Source organism: Rhinolophus hipposideros (genome assembly GCF_964194185.1).
Source record: "Rhinolophus hipposideros genome assembly, chromosome: 16".
NCBI classification, from domain to species: Eukaryota; Metazoa; Chordata; class Mammalia; order Chiroptera; family Rhinolophidae; genus Rhinolophus; species Rhinolophus hipposideros.
The window spans coordinates 22,998,590-23,020,271 of record NC_138062.1 but is presented as its reverse complement, the minus strand read 5'-3'; the positions used below and the strand labels follow the sequence as shown (position 1 = coordinate 23,020,271).

The window sequence follows — 21,682 nt, the reverse complement described above, 5'->3', positions numbered from 1 at the left end:
GGCGTTAGATATGATGACGTTAGATATGATGGCGTTAGATATGATGACGTTAGATATGATGACGTTAGATATGATGACGTTAGATATGATGACGTATGTTGTTAGATGTGGAACTTGTGGAAAACAAACCTCTCGGCACCTCCTGCTGCACAAGGATTCTGTAAACCCCTGTGAAACGTAGTTTGGAATGATCACCTCCTCGGTTTCCAGTGAATGTTTCACGAAGATAATGAAGGATTAGGGGTTTTCATTTCAATATTCTTTCATTCTTTGCTTTTAGTTGAGAGCTAGATGTCTTACTCCTGTAGATTTTTTTTTTTTTTAAGCACTAGGTTTTGAGCATGTCTGAACAAAATACTTATCCATCACTTATTTAGTGCGTAATGTATGTCGGGAACAGTACGTAATCCTAACAAAGAAAGGCGGGTTCTGTTTTTAAAACGAGGAAAATGAGGCCAAAGCAAAGTTAAGTGGGATTTGAACCCCTGACGTCTTTTTTTCCTCCTTTAATTTTTAAATTTGCATCCATACATTTAAATAAAGTACAATTGACTTCTTTTGGTACGTGGTTCTATGAGTTTTTCAATGAGGTATAATCCACATAATAACATTATATTAGTGTCAGGTGTACAACAGTGATTTGATACGTATATATATATATGTAAAATGATCACCAGAGTAAGTCTGGTTGATAGATGTCACCATACATAGTTAGAAATTATTTTTCTTGTAATGAGAACTTTTAAGATTTATTCTCTTAGTAACTTTCAAATATGCAGGACAGTATTAGCTGTAAGGTCTATGAGTTCTAATATATGCATTGATTCGTGTGACCACCACCATAGTCAGAATAAAGAAGTTTCATCATCCTGAAATTCCCATATTGCCCCTTGTAGTCAAACCTTCCCTAAACCCTTAACCCTCGGCAATTACTCATCTATTCTGTCTCCATAGTTTTGCATTTTCTAGAGCTTTATTAAAACCAGCAATGTGTGAGAGTTCCAATTGCTCTACATCTTCACCAGCTCTTGGTATTACCTGGTTTTTCATGTTTGTTTTTGCCATTCTGATAGGTGTGTCGTGATATTTCATTGTGCATTTCCTTAATGGGTAATAATGTTGGTTGAGCATCTTTTCATGTGGTTGCTTGCCATACAGATATTATCTTTGGCAAAGAATGTGTGTATCTTCGGATACTTTAAAATTAGGGTTTTTGTTTTCATATTGTGTAATTTTTAAGAATCCTTGATATATTCTGTATTCAAATCCTTTGTTGGATATGAGATTTGAAAAGACTTCTAGGCTACAGCTTGTTTGTTTTTTTTACTTCTATTAATAGTGTTTTTAGCTCTTTCAACATATTTAAAAGAGCAAATTTAAAGTCTTTGTCTAGTAAGTCCAATGTCTGGGCTTTCACAGGAACCCTTTGTATTACTTTTTTTTCCCTCTGTGTGGGGCCATACTTTCTTGGGGTTTTTTTCCCCCATGCCTGTAGCTTTATGTTGCAAACTGGACATTTTGAATATTACAATGTAGCAACTCTGGAAATGAGATTCTTCCTCCTCCCCAGAGTTGGTTCTTGCTGCTTATTATGGTTGTTAGTGACTTTTCTGAACTAGTTTTGTAAAGTGTGTTTTCTTTATGAAGTGTGCCACTGAAGTCTCAGTTTCATTAGCTTAGTGGTCAGCTAGGGATTGGAGAGAGTTTTCCTTAAATCCCTAAAACCAAACAACAACAACAAAAACCCTCCTAGTCTTTGCAGTTTGCAGATGGGCTCTGTGTATGGCCGCTCGCCTCCAACACAGCCAGGCAGTATACAACTTCCCTTAGCCTTCACTTTCTGCTTGTGCAGAGCCTTTAGGTCAGCCAGAGATGAGGGTTTAGGGCCTTCTCAGGTCTTTTCTGAGCATGCGCCCACCCTGGGAATATGTGGGAGCTTTTCAAAGCCCTTATTCACCAAAGCACCTTTATTCTCCAGCCTTTCTTCCCAACTTCTTTGGTTAGTCTATTGTATGTTCCAACTGTTATGCATCGCCCCATGTAGCAACAGCTATTTAATCTCTTGTAAGTGTTTTCAACCAACTCCCTCTAGCTAGCCACTTTTTAGCACTTTGAGAGTTTTGAGTTAGGCAAGGTAAAGTCATATTTTGTGCCAGTCTTCCACGGCACCACCAGACAGGTCAAAACACATTATTACAATTGTTTGTGAATGAGGTCTTTCTGCTACCGTTAGTACTAGTACTGGTACCAGGAAGGCAGGTTGTTATTTTCAAGACTACCACTGAGCAGGAGAATGGGAGATGGGACCAGGATATGTTAAAATGCCACAAAGCTCACTACGCTAACCAACTAACCAAAATCCAGCTAGGTTTTCTTAAGTGTTTCGCTGTACTTACCTGCATCGAGCAGTGGCTGCAAGCTTTTGATTAGTTTCCAGAGTTCCAAACGAGTTGATTCTGCCAATTTTTTATTGCTTTTGTGGAGGATGGACTTCTGGAGTTCCTTACTCTTCTCTTTTGCTGATGTCACTCAAGTATTAGGATTTATAAACAGATGAAGATTGTGGTCTTTTTGTGAGAAAATTGGCCCAAGTTTCCTGAATAAAATACCCGAAGAGAAGAAATGGATACTCTCTTTTGATGTGTTTGTACCTCCTACATACAGTTGCTTTATCAAGGCAGTGCAGGAGCCTCGCTCATGGTTGTAGTGCACCAGCAGCTTGCTTTTCTCATTTGTAGGCCACAGGCGCCCCCGAACATCTCTGTTGCTTTTGAAAACGGCGATTTCCAAGCGAACTCCAGATTCCTCTTTGTTGTTAAGTGTGGCTCAGAGAAAGTAGCTGTATTGCACTCTTCTGATTTAAATCAGTCATGTGTTAACCCTCTGGGGAAGGGAATTGAGGGCCTGGAGTGTGTCACTTTATATACTTCTGTATTGTTTGAGTTTCCTCCAATAAGTACTACTTTGGCAATTAAAAGAAAGAAAAATAAATTTAAAATACCATGAGAAATAATTTCCTGCCGGTCCAGTGTATTTATTGTTCATATTATGGTATTTTTAGAAACTGTTTTGCCTTAACCTAAGTTATTGCAATGATCATAGCGAATTCTGTCCTGTGGATAAAAGAAATGATTGATAAATTGTTTGAGGAAATGATAGTATATAAATGTGTTTTCTCTGAAAGTCATTTTTCAAATACTAGCTACAGTGTTTCCCCGAAAATAAGACCTAGCCGGACAATCAGCTCCAATGCGTCTTTTGGAGCAAAAATTAATATAAGACCCGATCTTATTTTGCTATAAGACTCAGTCTTATGTAATGTAATATAGTATAAGACTGGGTCTTATATTAATTTTTGTTCCAAAAGTCGCATTAGAGCTGATGTCCGGCTAGGTCTTATTTTTGGGGAAACACGGTAATTTATCATTTGTTCACCTGTTTGGTTTTTGTAACATTCACTTGTTTTTATGAAAGCCATCATCTCTTGAAAAGCAGATCCTCATTTATGAAAAAAAAGCAAAAAACTGTTAAAAGCGGTTTAACGTAATCAAAACCCACCTTAGTATTCTTTGATTCTCTACTTTTTCTTATGTATTTTACCTCTGTCTGTGGTTAAACAGTACCTATTCTAGTGCACTAGACTCAGGAGACCTGCTTTCTGATGCTCAACCTGCCACTAGCCAGCTATCTGACCTTGATTTAGTCTCTGTAGGTCTCAGATTCCTCAATGACAGTGTGAAGGATTTAGATCAGGATTCTGGAAACTACAGACCTTTGGGCCAAATCTGGCTCACTGCCTGTTTTTGTAAATAAAGCTTTATTAGAAAACAGACATGCTCATTCATTTACATATTGGCTATGGCTGCTTTGGTGCTGCATCTGTGTGGCCTGCAAGCTTAAAATATTTACTGTCTAGCCCTTTACAGAAAAGTTTGCTGACTCCAGAATACCAAGTTTCCTTTCAGGTTCAAAATTCTTTTTGTTTTGGGATACTTGGGCCAACTTCCCCCCCCACCCCCCCGCCCCCATCAGATTGCTTCTTAGCAGGTCACCAGAAAACCCTACTAAAAGAGGGAAAACACAAGTAAAGCATGCATTGTTATTTGTTAGACACCTATGTCCTTTGTATAACAGTTCTATTCACCTGATGAGCCACAACTCAGCCTCACTTGTCTTCTTCATTCCGGGATCCAATACTTACCCGGGAAAAACAGCAATGGATAACCATGTGCCAGCTTTTCAGACTTCAGCTTAAAAGTGGCATATGTCACTTCCACTCACATTTCTTTGGCAAGCTTGATGTTAGTGGTGCAGGGAAGTGTAATCGTTTTGCAGGCAGTCATGCAAATGACGCGGTACTTCAAGTGGGTGGGTAGTCCTTCCACAGGGAGGGCAGTGAGTGAATCACTGGGAACAACATCTGACACAACCTTAGAAGGTTCACTAGTGTAAGCAGACTGGAATGAATAGCAAAAGCTTGGTTTTAGAATTCTTTGTGTGTTAATTTTCATGAATTTTATGCAACTACTAAGTAACTAGAATTTGGCCCCTGGAGCTTTTGGAATAGATTCCAGTTTTCTCAACTTGCTTATTTAATAAAAGCTCAATGTAAGAATGTAATGTGTCTGTTTGGATTTCTTTTTCATAGACTCTTGGTATCTTGAACTTCTGTTTCTTACCCCTAAGCTATCTTCAAGTTTCCATTATCTCACTGAAAGGTACAACTCAAGTTGCCCAAACCAGAAACCTGGGTGAAGTTCTTAACTTCCTCTTTCACTGTCAGTACCTACGTCTAATCAGTCAGTTACAGATTCTGTTGATTTCTCTCCTTTATGGCTCTTGACTCTGTCCACTTCTCTCTGTCCTCCTTGCTACTGTCCTGGTCCAGGCACGTCTCACCATTCACAACAGCCTTGTAACTGGCCTTTCTACCTCTCTTCTTCAGAGAGGTAGAGAAGGACTTGCTTCTTTGTAATCCATTCTCTGCACAACCACCAAAGTGATTTTCCTAAAATGCAAACTGATTGTGTTCTTACCCTGCATTCAAACCTCTCAGTGTCTTATACATTGTATCCTCCTCTTAAAGCTTAAATTTCTTCACCCCTGAGCTTTTACCTTTTTCCCTGGGAATTCCCAGGTCTATTTTTTTATGCTCAGTTTACTTTCATGGCTATAAAAATATAATCTTCTATTAGAAAGGTTTTCCTAGAGCATGTTTTTTGAACTCACACGGTATCTGGTCGATGTTTTCCACTTGTAGAGACTCAAGCACTTGATGAATAGTATTGTGCAAAGCTGACTGTGTGCAGTACTGAGCATAGTCCTCCAACCTGATGCTCAGTTGTTCCTTCTTAAAAGGGTGTGGCTAAGCCAGATGAGCTCCAAAGAAAGGGGATTGTTTCACTTTCTCTGTGACCTGTTTTCAGAAGTTTAAAATGTGCCTATTTTGGGACTAGCTGTTTATTGGGCCTTTTTAAGTGAGCTAACATTTTTCTTTATGATACCAACTCAGCAGCTTCTGGACAAAAGAATGTGAAATAAATGCATTGTGGGGGAAAAAATACTACCTCCTTGTGGTCTTTTATGTTAGCTCTCTGTTGCAGAAATAAAAATAGCTTCATTGAACTCCGGGGAATAGGAGGTTTCTTCTAAAACCTGAATACTTGCCTTTGAAGATGCTCTGGTAATTGTAATTTTTAAGGCCCACATGTTTTCATTATTTAAAATTCATTGACACAAACTTTCTTTGATCAACCAACTGCTATCTTTTCTTTTTATCTAGCCTAGTTGCATGGAACTTTTAATTAAATGAATCAAATGTCAACTCTGAAGCTTTGCTGTTGTAACCACAGCGTTCTGTTATCATAAGCTAATTTTAAAACGCAAGTTCAATTTTAAAAGGCAAGGTTAAAAAAACTGTATTTGTATAAACATTTAAAAAGGAATCAGAGGCATCTTGACACATCCTTAAGCATGGGGAGGGTGTAAAGGGTGAGCCTGATGCACAGATGCTTGCCTGGGGATTTGAACTTTCATGTTAGATAGTTTTGTAACATTTTGGGTTTTTTAAATAAGCAGAATTGGGGAAACATTTTTCTCTTTAAAAAAGAAAAGTTACTTGGTTTCCTCCTTAGGGAGCTATCTTATCAGAATTAGAACAGGCTACCTTACGATTTCGTATAATATTCTGGAGGGTCTATGAATATAGGGATTCTAATAGTTGAGTGGTTACCAGAGGGTAAGGGGGTGGGGGGTGGGAGATGAGGGTAAGGGGATCAAATGTATGGTGATAGAAAGAGAACTCACTGGGTGGTGAACATACCATGGGATTTATAGATGATGTAATACAGAATTGTACACCTGATATCTATGTAACTTTACCAACAATTGTCACCCCAATAAACTTTATATATATATTCTTGAACATCTTGAAGTTACATGAAAAACGTGTTAGTGCATGAGCACTTTTTTGGGATGCGGGCTTAGAGTGATGCGGGGATGACGTGATGCGGTCCATAATTCAAACAAATTTTTCTGATTTTGTTTATCTAGTCCTGTCCCCTCTGCGCGCCAGACTGCCTACTCAGCTTCTCTCCTTGAATATCTAATAGGCGTCTCAAATTTAACATGTATTTTTTTAATTGCTGCTATAACAAATTAATACAAATTTCGTATAGCTTTAAACAATGTGAATTTATTGTCCTATAGTTCTAGAGGTCGAAAGTCTGAAATCAGTTTCAAAGGGTTAAAATCAAGGTGAGGTATGGCTACATTCCATCCCTCCCCTTCGGGGGAGAATCAGTCTTTGCCTTTTTTAACTTCTGGCTGGTGGCTGCACTGCCCGGCTTGTGGCCCTGTGCTCCTTCCTCCAAGCCAGCAGCACAGTGTCTTCGCACCTCTCTTCCATCCTTATGTCCTCTGCGTAGTCCCATAAGCACCTCTCACTCGGACTCTCCTGCATTCCTCTTACAAGATTTGTGATTATACTGGGCCCACCCACATAATCCAGGATAATCCCCCCAACTCAAGATAAACTTAATCATATGTGCAAAGTGCCTTTTACCAGGTAAAGTAACATATTCACAGGTTCTGGGGATTATGACACGGGCATCCTTGGGAGCCATTATTCAGCCTATGGCTGGATTTGATAGCCGAGCAAATCTGTTCCTCCTCTAGCCTTCCTCATTTCACTCAATAGGATGACCACTGTCAGGCCAGTAACCTGGGAGTCATTCTTGATTTCTCTTTTTAAATCCTTATCTTGACCATCTTCCTCTGCCAATTACCGTCCTCACTCCCACCGACCACATCCATTCATCAAATCAGTCCAAATCTAATCACTGTTCTCTCAGTTCTACTATATCTAGAATTTGTCCTCTTTTCATTAATTTCTACTAATATTGGAGTGCCTCTAGCATTTAGGATCCTTGGGCCCTTATCTTATCCTATTCTTTTCACTCTTGGATGTTCATAGCTAATTATGGTACAAGGCAGCGTGAGCTAGTGTCACAGACCAGCACAGAATTAGACCCCCATCCCTTGATACCAGCCACATGATGATGGGAAGTGAAGATTACATGGTAGAAGACACTGTGGGGAGAATTTGAGTCGGTTGAGGTTAATTATCCTGAAAGGCAATTGGAATTTCCCATGAAAGATTTTAATCTTTTTTATTCTTACGATAGTGAACATTTACTCTCAATTATTGAAAGTAGGGAATAAAATGAATCTAATCTCTGGTTATTTTGAATGACTCCTCTTTTCCTTCCCCTTCCAGAAGAAGGAACATGTTTAACAAAATTCTCAGGACGCTGATTTCTAGTATGTAAATAAACTACATAGTTAAATTAGGTGGGGGAGAATAATAGTATAGCTTGAGAAAGAAGTCAAGCATCTGAAAAGATAAAATACTCACTGTTGAAATAATATCAAAATATAATGTCCACATTTATTATTTTGCATCCTTTTTCTGTAATGTCCCCACATTTTGGGGGTGATTCTACAATTTAGTGCAATAAAGGGAAAAAAATGGATGATTACTTGAAATCGTTTATTTGTTATATGAATAAAAGATCTAGTAATAACTGTATAACTTCTCCCCCACTTTTAGGGGAAAAATTGCTGATTGGATTTTCAGCAGCCTTAGTGTAAAGCTTTATTTGTTAAGTGTGGCCTTAGCAAATCCTACCTTAATTAAAATTCCTCAAGATGTGAAAATGAAGATTGGAGCATATTAAATCAGATATTCCAAGGAATAAAGTATTCTGCAAATTAAAATTTATTTTTAAGGCGGAAATGCTGTGAGCCCCACTCCATTGTAGAGTATAAAGGTGTCCCTATTTATTTCCTCCTTATTTGGTCAGTTGTGGTAGCAATGATTTAATTTGTTACCATAAGTGCTTGACATTATAGTTTTGTGAATACAAATGTTTATTGATTTTTCTTTCCCTCCGGTTAATGTGTTACCAGGTGCTGTATCTCATGTATTGGGTTAAGCTTTACATTTTGTGTTTGAGCAATTGACATAGAAAATGTATGTAGTTAGTTTGAACCTTTTTTTCCAAACACAATTACAAGAATTATTTAGATCTTTAGAGAGCACTAAATATATCATCGACTAGTCATTTTTTGTTTAAGTGAGAGAAAAGCTTCCCTGTTCATTTTTTAAAAATAGCTTTATTGAGATACAATTCACATACTATAGTTGGCCCATTCTCTATTAATTTAAAAAAACATTGTCTAGAGTGCTTTCCATGTGGTTTTCAGATATTTACTGCCTCCTTTTCCAGTCAACGGACAGAAATGAGTGGGTTGCGGTGTACAAACGAAAACGATTCCAGGTACTAAGGGCAGATAAAATAAGGCCTTAAGGTGGAAATGAGATGAAGGAATGAGAAGAACATTGGTCTGGGTGAGAAGAAAAACCAAATAGGAGTACAGTAGGTGTCTTAGTGATGAATTAAAAAAGTAGATGGTAGGAAACGTGGGCTTCTGCCTTTCTTCATCTCTGTTAATGGGGCACTTCTTCTAAGGGATGGAGAAGACAAGAAGCATCCCACAGCCCCATGTAATCGAATCTTCCTTACTGATGCTCAGGGTACCATAACCCTCCAGTGTCGTCATCATGGGTGCATTGGTAGCTGATTCTCCTTCTCTGCTTCTTGTCTAACTCTGCTGCCATTTGAATACCCTCTCTCCTAGCCCCCTCATGGCCTTAGCATACTCCCGTGAGCAGTAGTAGTATGGCGATTTTGTCTTCTCCCATCCTTGCATCGTTCCCCTGCTCTCAGCCCCCCAGTGCCTTCTCATCTCACCGAGGCCCACCCGGCTGGAGCACCTGCCATTTCCTTCTTAGAAGGAAGGGCTGGGCCCCCCCTCTGCTCACAGTGTGCGAGCACTGCCCTCTCTTTTCCTCACACACATCCAGCATCCATACACCTCAGAGCCTTTGTATCTGCTGCTCTCTCTGCCTTGAATGGTCATTCCCAGTGTTTTTCATTTTTCTTCCCTCCTTCATGTAGGCCTCAATAAAATGTCACCTCCTTAGAGAAACTTCCTGACCACTTTATCAAGCTTTCCTATATATGACATTATAATAAACATTTACTTTGCAGTTGGTTCTATTCTCTTTCCTTCACGGGACTATACACTTGAAGCCAGGCTCGGTGTGTTGTATGTACTGCAGTATCCTTAGTGCCTAGAACGGTGCCTGGAACATGGAGGGCATTTAATACTGTTGGACGCATGCTGCCGTTCAGACTTCTCAGGAGAAGGCACCTGTTGGGTTGTCAAGTATTGAGTTCATCGTCGGGTAAGATGCTCGGCCAAGTGCCCCACCACCTACGTCCTAGGCAGCTGTTAAATCAGGTTCTCATCTTGATACATTGAACCACTAGTGGCCAGGACAGTGAAGTCGTGTGGTCCTCTTCTTTCAATAGCCCCTTCTTCCCACTTGAACGGGCTGGTTCTTCCAAAAGTTTTAAGTTTCAACTCTAGGTTCATGAGAAAAATTTGCCTGTTGCCATGCTGTGGAACAGTTGCTTCCTAAGGGTCTGGAGGAATGATAGGGGGAAGTATTTTGGCTTTCTTGACCTTTTTTTAATGTCCTCTTGCTGTGTCCTCCTGACTCATACATTTGTGGGCTTTCTCTTCTTACTTGTCTCTGGTTCTTGTTTTAGTCTGTCCTCTCGCCTCCATTTTCCTTTCTTGCCTCTCCTTTTTTTTCTTGTTCATTTCTCTCAGCTGCCACTTTGTGTTGCCTTCTGTGTCATTCTAGAGCTTGCTTAGCTTGAATTCTTGCCTCTGAGAAGCCTTTCAATTTACCTGCTTTGTGTACCCTTTTCTCTCCTTTGTTCCTTATGAGAAAGAGAATGGGGCTGAAACATTATTTTATTCCTTCATCCTTTTATTTAATACTTGAAAACCTACTTTGTGTAAGACACTGCCAGATTTTGGGCTGCCTCAGTAAACAAAACCCCCAGGTTCTCATTTGGGGAGACAAAGAGGTTGAGTGCTATTCATTCATTCAACAAATATTTACTGAGATTGGGGTACAGTGATTGTCAAACACAAAAATTATTACTCTCATGGACCTTCATTTGGTAAGACAAATGTACATTAATTAAACAATTACAGAAATGGATGTTAAATTACAGCTGTACGGAGTCCTATGAAGGAGAGCTCCATCGCACTGTGAGAATATATATTAGGGAGATTTGTTCTGGTCAGGAGAGCTGGGGACACCTTCCTTAAAGAAGTGAAGGGTGAACTGAGACCTGAAGGCATGTTAAGAATTAACTGGGCAAAAGCAGCAGGAAAGAGGGACAAGCAGATGCAAAAGTCCAGCGCTGAGAAGGGGCCTGGCGCATTTGAGGAAGAGAAAGCATACAGTGCAGGATGGAGTGCTGAGGCTTAGGAGGCAGTCGGGGGTCAAATCCTATGGGGTTTTGTGGGTCCCGTTACGGACTTTGGTCCTTAGTCTATGAGCAATGGGATAGAAGTGCTGTAAACGGGGGAGGGGGAGAAAGGTATAAAACATACCTTTATTTTTAGAACACTAGCCAGAATACTGTGGAGAATAAAAGGAGTTGAGCGTAGGTGTCTTAAGTGAGGGAAAGGACCAGTTAGAAGGCTATGCTGGCAATCTAGACAAGAGGTGAGAGTAAGGGTTGCAAAGACTTTAAGTTTCCCAACCTACCCTCACTTCCTATTAATGTATTGATTTATCGCCGAAATTGTTTTTGAATGTTGAGTTACCCAGATGTGATAAAACTTAAGTTCATTCAAATGAGAAATGAAGGATGATTTAAATAAAAAGGGGTATGAGTGGAATGATACCAGATAATCTAGGATAAAAATGATGACTAAGATCAAGTTTAAAACTCAGTTCTGAGCTCCTGGAAGCCCAGACAGAGAAGGAAATAGTATAGGTCATGTGATTGTTTAACAAAATGAAGCATGCTAGTTAAGTAAGAGATATATAATCGTTTCCTTATAAACATTTAAACAGCTTTCCTATAGAAGTGACATTAAACAACCAGGATTGCTCCAGATTATTGAAACCCAAGAGTCCAGCTCCTGAGATCATGGCATTAATCCCTTTTTGGTAGTAGGTTACACTGGCATTTCAAAGAGGAAAAATTTCTGAAAATTGCAGTGCTGAACTACATAAATGCATTTCTTTTAGGCACCTTGCTACAGAGGGAAAGCATAGGATAGTACAAGAGGTAAGAAATATAGGCCAGATAAGAAGTCCTTACTGCAACCCATGGTCACGAAGTGAACTCTTAGTTTATTTCTTTGAGTACCTTCCCTTTTGCCTTCAGATACTTTCTTTCTTGTCTGCCTCTCTAGTAGCCATTTGATTTGCCTATAAATACTTATTCATATAAGGCATTAGGGTTTCCAAATTCCTGACATTTTGGAACCTTTGGGAATCGAGAACGGGAAATCATATTTCCCTAGAATTCCCAAAATAATCTGTTTAATTTTCGTTGATGAGCTGTAATAATGACTGTAACAGTAAATGTTAATAAACAGAAAAGCTGTAGAACAGGTGGAGCCACTGGGGTTCCTGGCCACGGGCGCAGTCTTTCAGAGGTTTCGAGACACTCTCATATGTAAAAGGTCCACGTAAAACTTGAGTAAATAAAATTTCCTAAATGGAGGTCGACCGGAATTTCATGACTAGTGCATCTCTTGCCCTGAGCGCTACACAGGTGTCATTATGGTATCATTTTGGTTAGGTTTCTGTTGTATTTCAGGTTTTCTCAAAATATAAACAATGTAATTAATAAAAACTTTAACCAAACCTTATAGTATACAGTGACTTTATATATATATATATATATATATATATATATATATATATCACACAATGAATTAACATTCCTAATCTCATTTAAATATTTTATTTATTAAACATTAATAGAAAACAAAAGCAAATATTCGTTTGAAAATTTAAAAAAATACTTCAAATAGTTTTTATTTGTCATTTTTAAAATGAAACTAAGAAACATAGAGCATTAATTGCCCGATCAGACAACCATGATCTTTGCTTTGTAACAAATATTCTTGTATACTTTTCTGTAGACGTTGGTCGAATTGTTATGAGCGCGTCTAAAAGCATCTTCAAGTTGGGAGTGAGAGAATGCATTGCTTCATGTAAGCTCATTTTCTTCCTTAGAAAAGCAAATATTGTGTCTGCATGCATAGGGTTAGGCTTTGATGTTGAAATTGATATTGCTTTAGTCAATTCACACTTCAGATCAGATTCAGAACTCTCTCTAAGGATATCCTTTATTTCTTCTCTTAGAACTTCTTCTGCTGTAAATGTTCCTTTAAAAAGTCTTTCCATTAATGACTTCACCAAACATGCAATTTCATTCTTACTTGACAAGGCAAAAAAATCCATCCTCTTCCATCTCACATGGACAACTAACGTTGCTCAAGTACTTTGTGAGACATAAGATATCTATTTCTATGTTTAACCAATTCAAATTTTATTTCCTTTAAAAGCATTAAGAAAAAATTTTAAAAGACCTACATTGTGTTGTCAATATTCATAGCTAAAAAGTGCTGCAAAACATTATGATATGAGATTGGAAATTATTGTAATATTGTAATAAAATATTAGCCATACAAGTTGTTTTTAAATAGACTGACTTCCCCACAGCAGCTGAGAGATCCAATAACACTCATATACATCACAATCGTCAGCTGCAAACAAACTGATCAAAGGTGGTTGGTAGTATCGGCCGTCACTTTGTGGAAATGATTCATCGTGGAGAACAGAAAACAATTTGTATTTACACAGAGAAATAATTACTTTCACAACCCGGGATTTGATTACAATGTCATATTAAGGTAAACTACCTTAGATTTCCTTAGTTAGTTCACTAGAAGATGACATTGTAGTCAAATCCTGGGTTGTAAAAATAAATATTTGTCTGTGTAAATACAAACTGTTTTCAGTTCTCCACGATCAAATGTGCTCAATTTACAAGAGCTAAAGTTAGCTGGTCATGAGATACCTGATTCTGGTATCATGTGTGCATGTCTGGTGGCGTGTAGAGTGGTCACACAGTGGAACTTTAGATAGCGATAAATAGAAAAAATGTCTAAGAGACACATTGTGAGTAGTACCTTTGTTTCCCATTGTGGGTATTCCTGGGTTCCAAGAGCTGATTTTCCCGATTTCCCAACCAACTTTTCTCGGGATTCGGCAACAGGAAAGCGAAAAAAAAAAAATCCCGAGAACGGGCGGGAAGGAATTCTCTTCTGGAAACCCTATAAGGCATCCTTCTTGCCTTGCAAGATGCATGGTCAGGGACAAAGAATACCACGCATGGAAGTGCCACCTTATTTCTCAGCTGTCTCACATTACAACCACTGAGACATACTTCCAGAATCAAAAACCTCAAAACAGAATCATTTCTAATTATTTTAATGAAGTTATCCAGAGATCTCAGTGACTGTCCTGGGAGTTCTCCGTCCCAGTGCTTATTCCCCATGCATCCCCAAGCCCTGTACTTGGCCAGTGGCTTCAGCTACGCTGCCCACTCTCCTAGTAAGGTGTTAGCCCCGAAGGCGCAGGAGGGTCCCAGGAGAGCCAGAGAGAGTAATACAACAGGGAACAGGAAGTCAGGTAAGTCCAGGTTGTTGGCTCCCAAACCTCAGCTCTTGAGATAATGGCATTAATCCATTTTTGGTAGTAGGTCACATTGGTGTAGATTCCAGGAAGAGATTTACCACATTCTGTTCCCCAGCTTACCAATCCTATTAGGATCCATACACCATCAATATGACATGACAGAGGCCCTCCAGAATCACCCTAAGGACGAGATACAGGTCATGAGCATAGTGAAAAGGGACCATGAAAAGAAGAGTGGTTACGCGAGGTGGAGAGTTTCTTAGAATGGGGCAGTGGAGCCAGGGGAGCTATAGAACTATAGAGGGCTCTGAACTTCCTACTGCATTAGGGGGAGATCACGAGTGTTCTAGAATCAGAGAATTTGAAATTGGCAGAGATCTTACTTAGCTAAATATATCAGTGGTTTCAAAATACTCATCTGTGATATTAAAAATAATAATGTGATGAGTTTTCTCACTAAAAAATTTATTCAACTGAATGAACTGTCTGTAATTTTCTATTCTTAGGTTCTTATTGCCTATTTTTAGTGTAAAAATAATCCTTTCTTATATAAAATGATAGTGATAGTATGTGGTGGTATGCCTTTCAATCTTGCTTTTTCTTTTTGTAACAGCTTTATTGTTATAATTCACATGCAATTCACCCATTTAAAGTGTGCAAATCAATGATTTTTAGTCTATTCATAATGTTTTTAACCATCACCACAACCCACTTTAGAACATTTTCATCACCCCCAAAAGAAACCTCATACCTATTAGCAGTCACTCTTATTTCCTTTCAACCGTCCCTGCCCTAGGCCTTCCAGTAATCTACTTTCTGGATTTGCGTATTCTGCAAATTTTTGTATAAATGGAATAATATAATATATGACCTTTTATGTCTGGCTTCTTTCATTTAGCATACTCTTTTCAAAGTTCATCCATGTTGTATGTAGCATGTATTAGTATTCTGTTCCTTTTTTGGCTGAATAATATTCCATTATGTGGATATATCACATTTTTTAAATCTAGTCATTAGTTGATGGACGTTTGGGTTTCCACTTTTTGGCCATTATGAATAATGCTGTTATGGACATTTGTGTCCATATAAGTTTTTATATGGACATACATTTTTATTTCTCGTGTGTGTACACCTAGGAGTGGAATTCCTGGGTCAGGTGGTAACACTGTACTTAACCTTTTGAGGAAGTACGAAATTATCCAAAGTGGCTGCACTGTTTTACATTCCTGCTAGGTGTATGAAGGTTCCAATTTCTCCACATCCTTGTGAACTCATGTATTATCTTTCTTGATTGTAGCCACCCTAGTGACTGTGAAGCCATGTCTCATTGTTTGATTTGCAAATAATGAATATACAGATAGGAAATCTTGGGAGAGATATAGAAAAATGTGTGTGTGTGTGTGTGTGTGTGTGTGAGAGAGAGAGAGAGAGAGAGAGAGAGAGAAAGAGAGAGAGAGAGAGAGAGAGAGAGAGAGAGAGAGAAGAAATAAAATTATATAGTCATTCTAGAACTAAATAAAATATCTGAAACAGGAAAATATAGATGACAGGAGAAAGGCAACGATCTTGAATATGGATTAATTTAAAAGTATCCAATTTGAAGAAGAGAAAAAGAAAAAATAAATAAAATGGACAGATTCAGGGAACTGTGTGAAAATATTAAAAGGTATAACTTATAAATTTGTGGTTTCAACCAGAAGAGGAAAAGAGAGAAATGAGGAATAATAATAGTTGAAGAAATCATGAAGAAAAATGTTTAAGTTTTGATAAAAGATAAAAGAATAAAGAAAAACTCAAATGAATCTCAAACAGGATAAATATAAAGAAAATCATACCTAGCACAATCAAACTTCTAACAATCAAATATGAAGGAAAATTGAAAGCAGTCTGAACAAAACAACATGTCACACTCAATGGAAGAAGACACAAACGATGGCTGATTTTCCATCAGACAGTTAAGGTCAGGAGACAATGAAATGACATCTTTTAAGTGTACAATGAAATGTTATTACTTGAAAAAAATAAAAAGTTGACATTTCTTTATCGACTTCTTAATCTATTTATAAAAATTTACAAGTTTATAAAAACCCAATGACCAGTGGTTAGCATTGTTCCAGATCGACAGTTGAAGAGAATAAATTCATAGATAAAGGTTAGGTGACTTGTCCATGGTAACACAATTACTGTCAGAACCCTTGTCTCCTGACTCCTAACCACTGTTTTTTTACAGATAGGAAAACCTGGATCCATATTAACATCTCATGTTAAAAAATTTCAAGGTTAGCAAAAAAATTTCAAGGTTAGCAAAGCCTAACCTTGCAGCTATCCTTCCCTGTGTGAGTATCACCAGCACAAATCATATCTTCCTTGATGACCGGTTCTAATTCTGGCAATATGGAATGGATTGGGTTGTAGAGATGTTCACAAGTTTGGTGGTCGATGATGGGTATTTCTGCTTCCTGGAGGATGGAAGTGAAATCATCTGTAGAGACAGACAGGAATGAAAGGAAAAGCCATCTGGAAAGGTACAGGGGCAGCATTCACTCCAGATGTGTCAAATTTCTGAATGGGAATCCAAAAAAGCAGAATATAGTCACTTTCCAATCATATTTGGCTAGTAGAAGAATTTCTTTGGTATGCTTAATCTAAAACAATGGATAATTCAAAATTCTATTTGTTTGAGGTTTTTCTAATGTACCAATTGTGGTGTTCCTCACATTCCAAATAAAGAGAAATACAGATACATTTTAAGGAAATATGTGTATATTCTAAAGTCTTCTAAAACTTTTTCCTTTCCCACTTTTCTGCTCCCAGATCATTTCCTGTTTTGTCTTTACTCCATACTGGAAAAGAGCTGACATAATACTTTTAAAACAGATTGAAAAAGCACTGGACTCTCTGCAAACTTTAAATCAGGTTTGTTAACCTCTGTTTCAGAGAGGTAGTCATGTGTTTAAAGTGTTAGTATCTGATGTTGCAGCTGTAGCTAGACTAGGCAGGACATAAGAGTAAATAAACATATAAATGTCAAAAAAGACATTTTATTTGAAGACTTATAGATAATATCAATAGGCTGATCTGATTTTGTTGAAAAATATTTGCCTTAGTAATAATGTGTCTACCGTGTTTCCCTGAAAATATGACCTACCTGGACAATCAGCTCTAATGCGTCTTTTGGAGCAAAAGTTAATATAAGATCCAGTATTATGTTATATTATACCCGGTCTTATATTAGACTGGGTCTTATATTACATTATATAAGACCTGGTATTATATTATATAATATTATATTATACCTGGTCTTATATAAGACCAGGTATTATATTGTATTATATTTATTATATACATCATATTATATTATATTATACCTGGTCTTATAGTAAAATAAGACCCCATTTTATATTAATTTTTGCTCCAAAAGACGCATTAGAGCTGATTGTCCGGCTAGGTCTTATTTTCAGGGAAACATGGTAGAATGTGAATGTTGTGGAGTACAAGAGGGCAATGTATAAAACAACCCCTTTCTCTATCCATTCTTACCTTCATTTTCCTTAACTTTTCCCCATCCAGTCACCCAGCAAGAGCCAGGAATTGTCAGCTGCTTTGTAATTCTGGGCAGGCAGATGAGCAGGATGAAAGAAGTGAAGGTGACTCTGGAGACCAATTTCAACAAGGCGATGTCTGCAGTTACATCTTGGAATTTAGGATGGATAATGATTTTGGACACACGATGTTTCACACCATCATTTGAGTAGCCGATTTTAATTGATCCCAGCCACACAGTATATAACAAAGGAATCCAGGTCCTAAGAGGAAGAGGAGAATAAAAATGGAGCAGCTTATGTGCTACAGCTGGGTCAGAACTAACTGCCTAGGTGTTAGGAAGTCTCTAGGTAATAAAGGAGGGTAACAGACTTGGAACTAACCAGTCTGCTTCCAGCTTGGACTAGGGTTGGTTTGTCTCCTTTTCTCCTTGCCTCCCTCCTTGACTACTGTTTATTTTGTTGTCTACTGTTTCTGTGGTCTCTCTTATATGCTTATGGCCAGAGTTTTGTCCTATATTTTCTTCCTGGTTTTCTTGGTCACTTCTCCCATTCTCCATGGTTTCAGCCATCACATGGATGTTTAATAGTCATTGGTCTTTTCTTATTGCCAGTTTTGATTTCTGAGCATTAGACCTTTATTTCTAAATAACAATTTAAAGCAAAGTATAACCACCAAAGTTATATATGTACCATTTAAAATGTCAAGTAGTTTGGTAAAATGTACAAAGTAAGTAACAAAAGTTCTTTACCCTACTTACTGCCCTCAATTCACACTATCCAAAGGCAATCACTTTCAACTCTTAGCTATTTCTTTTCATATTTTCCCTAGTGTTTTCAAGAAATCCTACTTAATACTATTAAAATTTTTCTTTCAGTTTTAGAATATTGTATTCCTGCTGTGAAAGGTGAGGCTAGAGCTAACAGTCACTGCCAACCTCTTGCTTCCTTTTCACCATCCTCCTAACCTAGTCATATAACTTTGTTAGATCAGTATTTACTGTGAGTGTTCTTATGACTATGTAACCATTATTCACTACTGAGCCATCCTGGGTACTCAGAATACATTTCTGAATACACTATAAAACTTTTTCTTGTCCTGGAGTTAATAATGTGTTCTCACTTCTTTGTCATCATCGTTTTCCATGTACTTGTCATTAATTCATCATGCACCCCCCAAAACTCTGCCAGACTGCAAATCTCTCAGTGTGTTGAAACCTATCGACATTTTCCCAGTACTCTCTTTGTGTGTGTGCGTCTGTGCTCTCTGCTCTCCTGCTCCGATCTTGGCACTTTACTTTCTTTTTTTTTTTTTAAAGTTTATTGGAGTGACAATTGTTAGTAAAGTTACATAGATTTCAGGTGTACAATTCTGTAATACATCATCTATAAATCACATTGTGTGTTCACCACCCAGAGTCAGTTCTCCTTCTATCACCATATATTTGATCCCCTTTATCCTCATCTACCACCCCCCTCCGTTACCCCATGTTCTTGGCATTTTTCTTTATGGTTTTCTTGGATATTCTCTTCTATGTTGTGTCCCCTTTTTTCTGGATCCCATATTTTCCTGTTTTTCCCCCATTTTATTTTGGTGAAGGACTTTCTCTTGTGGCTTTCTGAGAAAACGTGCATGAGAGGTAATATTTTTGCTGTTTTTGTATGTTTGAAAATGTCTTATGTCTGCCCCACACTTGATCGGTAGTTTCTGTATTGGTAGAATTCCAGGTTGGAAATAATTTTCTCTCAGTATTTTAAAGTTACTACTCTATTTTCTTTGAGCGATTGGTGTTATGGAAAAGTCCTGTTTATTTGATTTCCGTATATATTAGTTCTCTATTGTTGAATAACAAGTCACCACAAAGTTTAGAGGCTTAAAACTGACATTCATCTCACGTTTTTGTGGGTCAGGAATCAGGTGTGACTTAGTTGGGAGCCTCCGGCCCAAGGTCTCCTGAGGCTGCAGTCCAGGCGGGCTGCAGTCTTCTCAAGGCCCGACCCCGGGAGGACCTGTTTCTAGGCTCTCACGAGTATGTTAGCAGGCTTAGTCTTCACTAGCTATTGGCTGGAAGCACTAGTTTTACATGGGCCTCTCCCCAGGGCTCCCACCACGTGGCACCTTGTTTCTCGCACAACAGTCATTCTGACAGAAAACTTGGCTTGTGTTTATGACCCCAAGAAAGCTTAAGACAAAATTCTCTCACTGGTGTTTAGGAATAATTTGGCAAAAAGTCAGAAAAGGTTCTAATACAGTGCCTCCTTCCATTATTTATTTTTCTAGCTCTATGTCCTGGCCCTAGACCAAGGTGATCCAGGGTTTCCTTCTGCTGATCCATCTTGTCGCTTTCATTGTCTGCTGGTTCATTCATGAAGTCATTCACATGTTTATTGAGACCCTATCTGTGTGCTAGCCACTAGCGAGAACTCACGCTTTTATGCAGTGTGCTGCCGTCAGTATCCACCGCTCACTGATGAGGGAACCTCCACAGATGTGGGTCCCCCCAAAGCGCAGATTGACTTGCCAAGCCCAGTGCCCCTTGACAGCCTCCTGGCCACCCACAACACGGCCTGAGTACACAGGTCGTCCACACACTAGAGAAAGAGGAGAGAGGGGAGAGTGGATGTGGGTGTTATCCTATCTTCTCATCATCCCCAAACTCCCGTCCTTTCCCAGGACCTGACTCCTCCCCAGCCTCCATATCCGATTCGCCTTCCAAGCCCAGTGGTCTTGGGCCCTCGGGGAAACCACTCACCCGACTGCAGGTCTTTCTTTTTGGGAGAAGAGCATGGGCAAGACCCTAGGACAGACACACCATATCGTTACTATATCATAACACATCCTATCTGAATTCACTGAACAGAGCTAGCCACATACTTAAATTCCTCAGATTGGTGTGAAAGGCCAAATTTTTATCAGTATAAATGTTTATCCAATTAGCGGGAATCTTGATAATTATTACGTACTTACCTGCCTTCTTTAGCAGCATACCTGGAACAGAATCTCATTTTTACTTGATGATTCAAGGTTGTCATCAGGAATATCAAGATGATAGGTTGTAACTACAGTGATACCTTCAGATGCTCTTGAGGTTTATAAGCTGTTTACTTTTGACCTGTTTTCTTTAACTGAATTGGCATTTTGCAGTATTTGTGTATCTTTCTTTTTTGCCACTGATTATCTCTTGGCTAATCTCAGCCTACCCTGCTTTTAAATCACGGTGGGCCAGAAAAATAAATGAACAGGCTTATGCCTGAAATCACTGAATGGTGTTTGCACTTCAGTTCCCACTGCTTGAAATGCTCTTTTCCTAGATCTTCTTAGCTGAATCACTCCTCTCCTTCAGGGCTTTGCTCCAAGGACTCCCTCCTAATGAAACCTACCCTATTTAAAATTACAGCATGCCTTCTGTCCCTGCACTCCAGATACCCCTTTCCTCTCCTAGTGTTTATGACTTTCTAATGAGCTGTGTAATTTACATGTTTAATATGTGCGTTGATTTTAAGACCCATGAGGGCAGGGATCTTTATTTTGTTTACTACTGGATCTAAGAGACTTGGAAAGGTGCCTGGTATATAGAAAAATCCTCTCAGGATTTTCTCAGGGCACACTATTCATAAAATCCTGTGGGTGAAGTGGCCTATTATTCTATATCATGACTTTTGGAGCCCCAAAACTCCTTCTCCCCTCCGGACCCCAGGGGCTCACCCAGCAGAAGGGACAGTAGAAAGACACAGCTGGGGCCCATGTCTCTGTCCTCAGAACCAGCACTTCCTGCTTCCTGGACTCAGGCTCCCCGGTGGAGGCCAGCTGGGGAGCAGCTTCTCAGAGATGGATTCCTCTGCTTTACTCCTTCCTTTCCTTCCACGTTCACTCAGGGCCAGGCACTGAAGGAACCAGGCTTGAGAAGTGCAGGGGCAGGACCCAGGGGGAGGAGCTAGGGCCCGAGGCGCCCCCTGCTGTGTCGGGAGAGCAGGGTGTCTGCCTGTC

General features: G+C 38.9%; 2 protein-coding genes across 5 annotated transcripts in view; one reads left to right on the top strand and one right to left on the bottom strand.

Moving 5' to 3' along the window:
• Window positions 1-21,682, top strand: part of SH3D19 (SH3 domain containing 19) — a 141,784-nt gene that overhangs the window by 9,799 nt on the left and 110,303 nt on the right. The window lies entirely within an intron of this gene.
• PRSS48 (serine protease 48) lies at window positions 14,049-20,681 on the bottom strand (the record flags this gene model as incomplete). Its single annotated transcript, XM_081076463.1, is given in 7 exon segments — window positions 14,049-14,174; window positions 14,180-14,332; window positions 16,468-16,634; window positions 17,693-17,958; window positions 20,124-20,286; window positions 20,448-20,492; window positions 20,663-20,681. Coding segments are annotated over 7 exon segments (939 nt in total).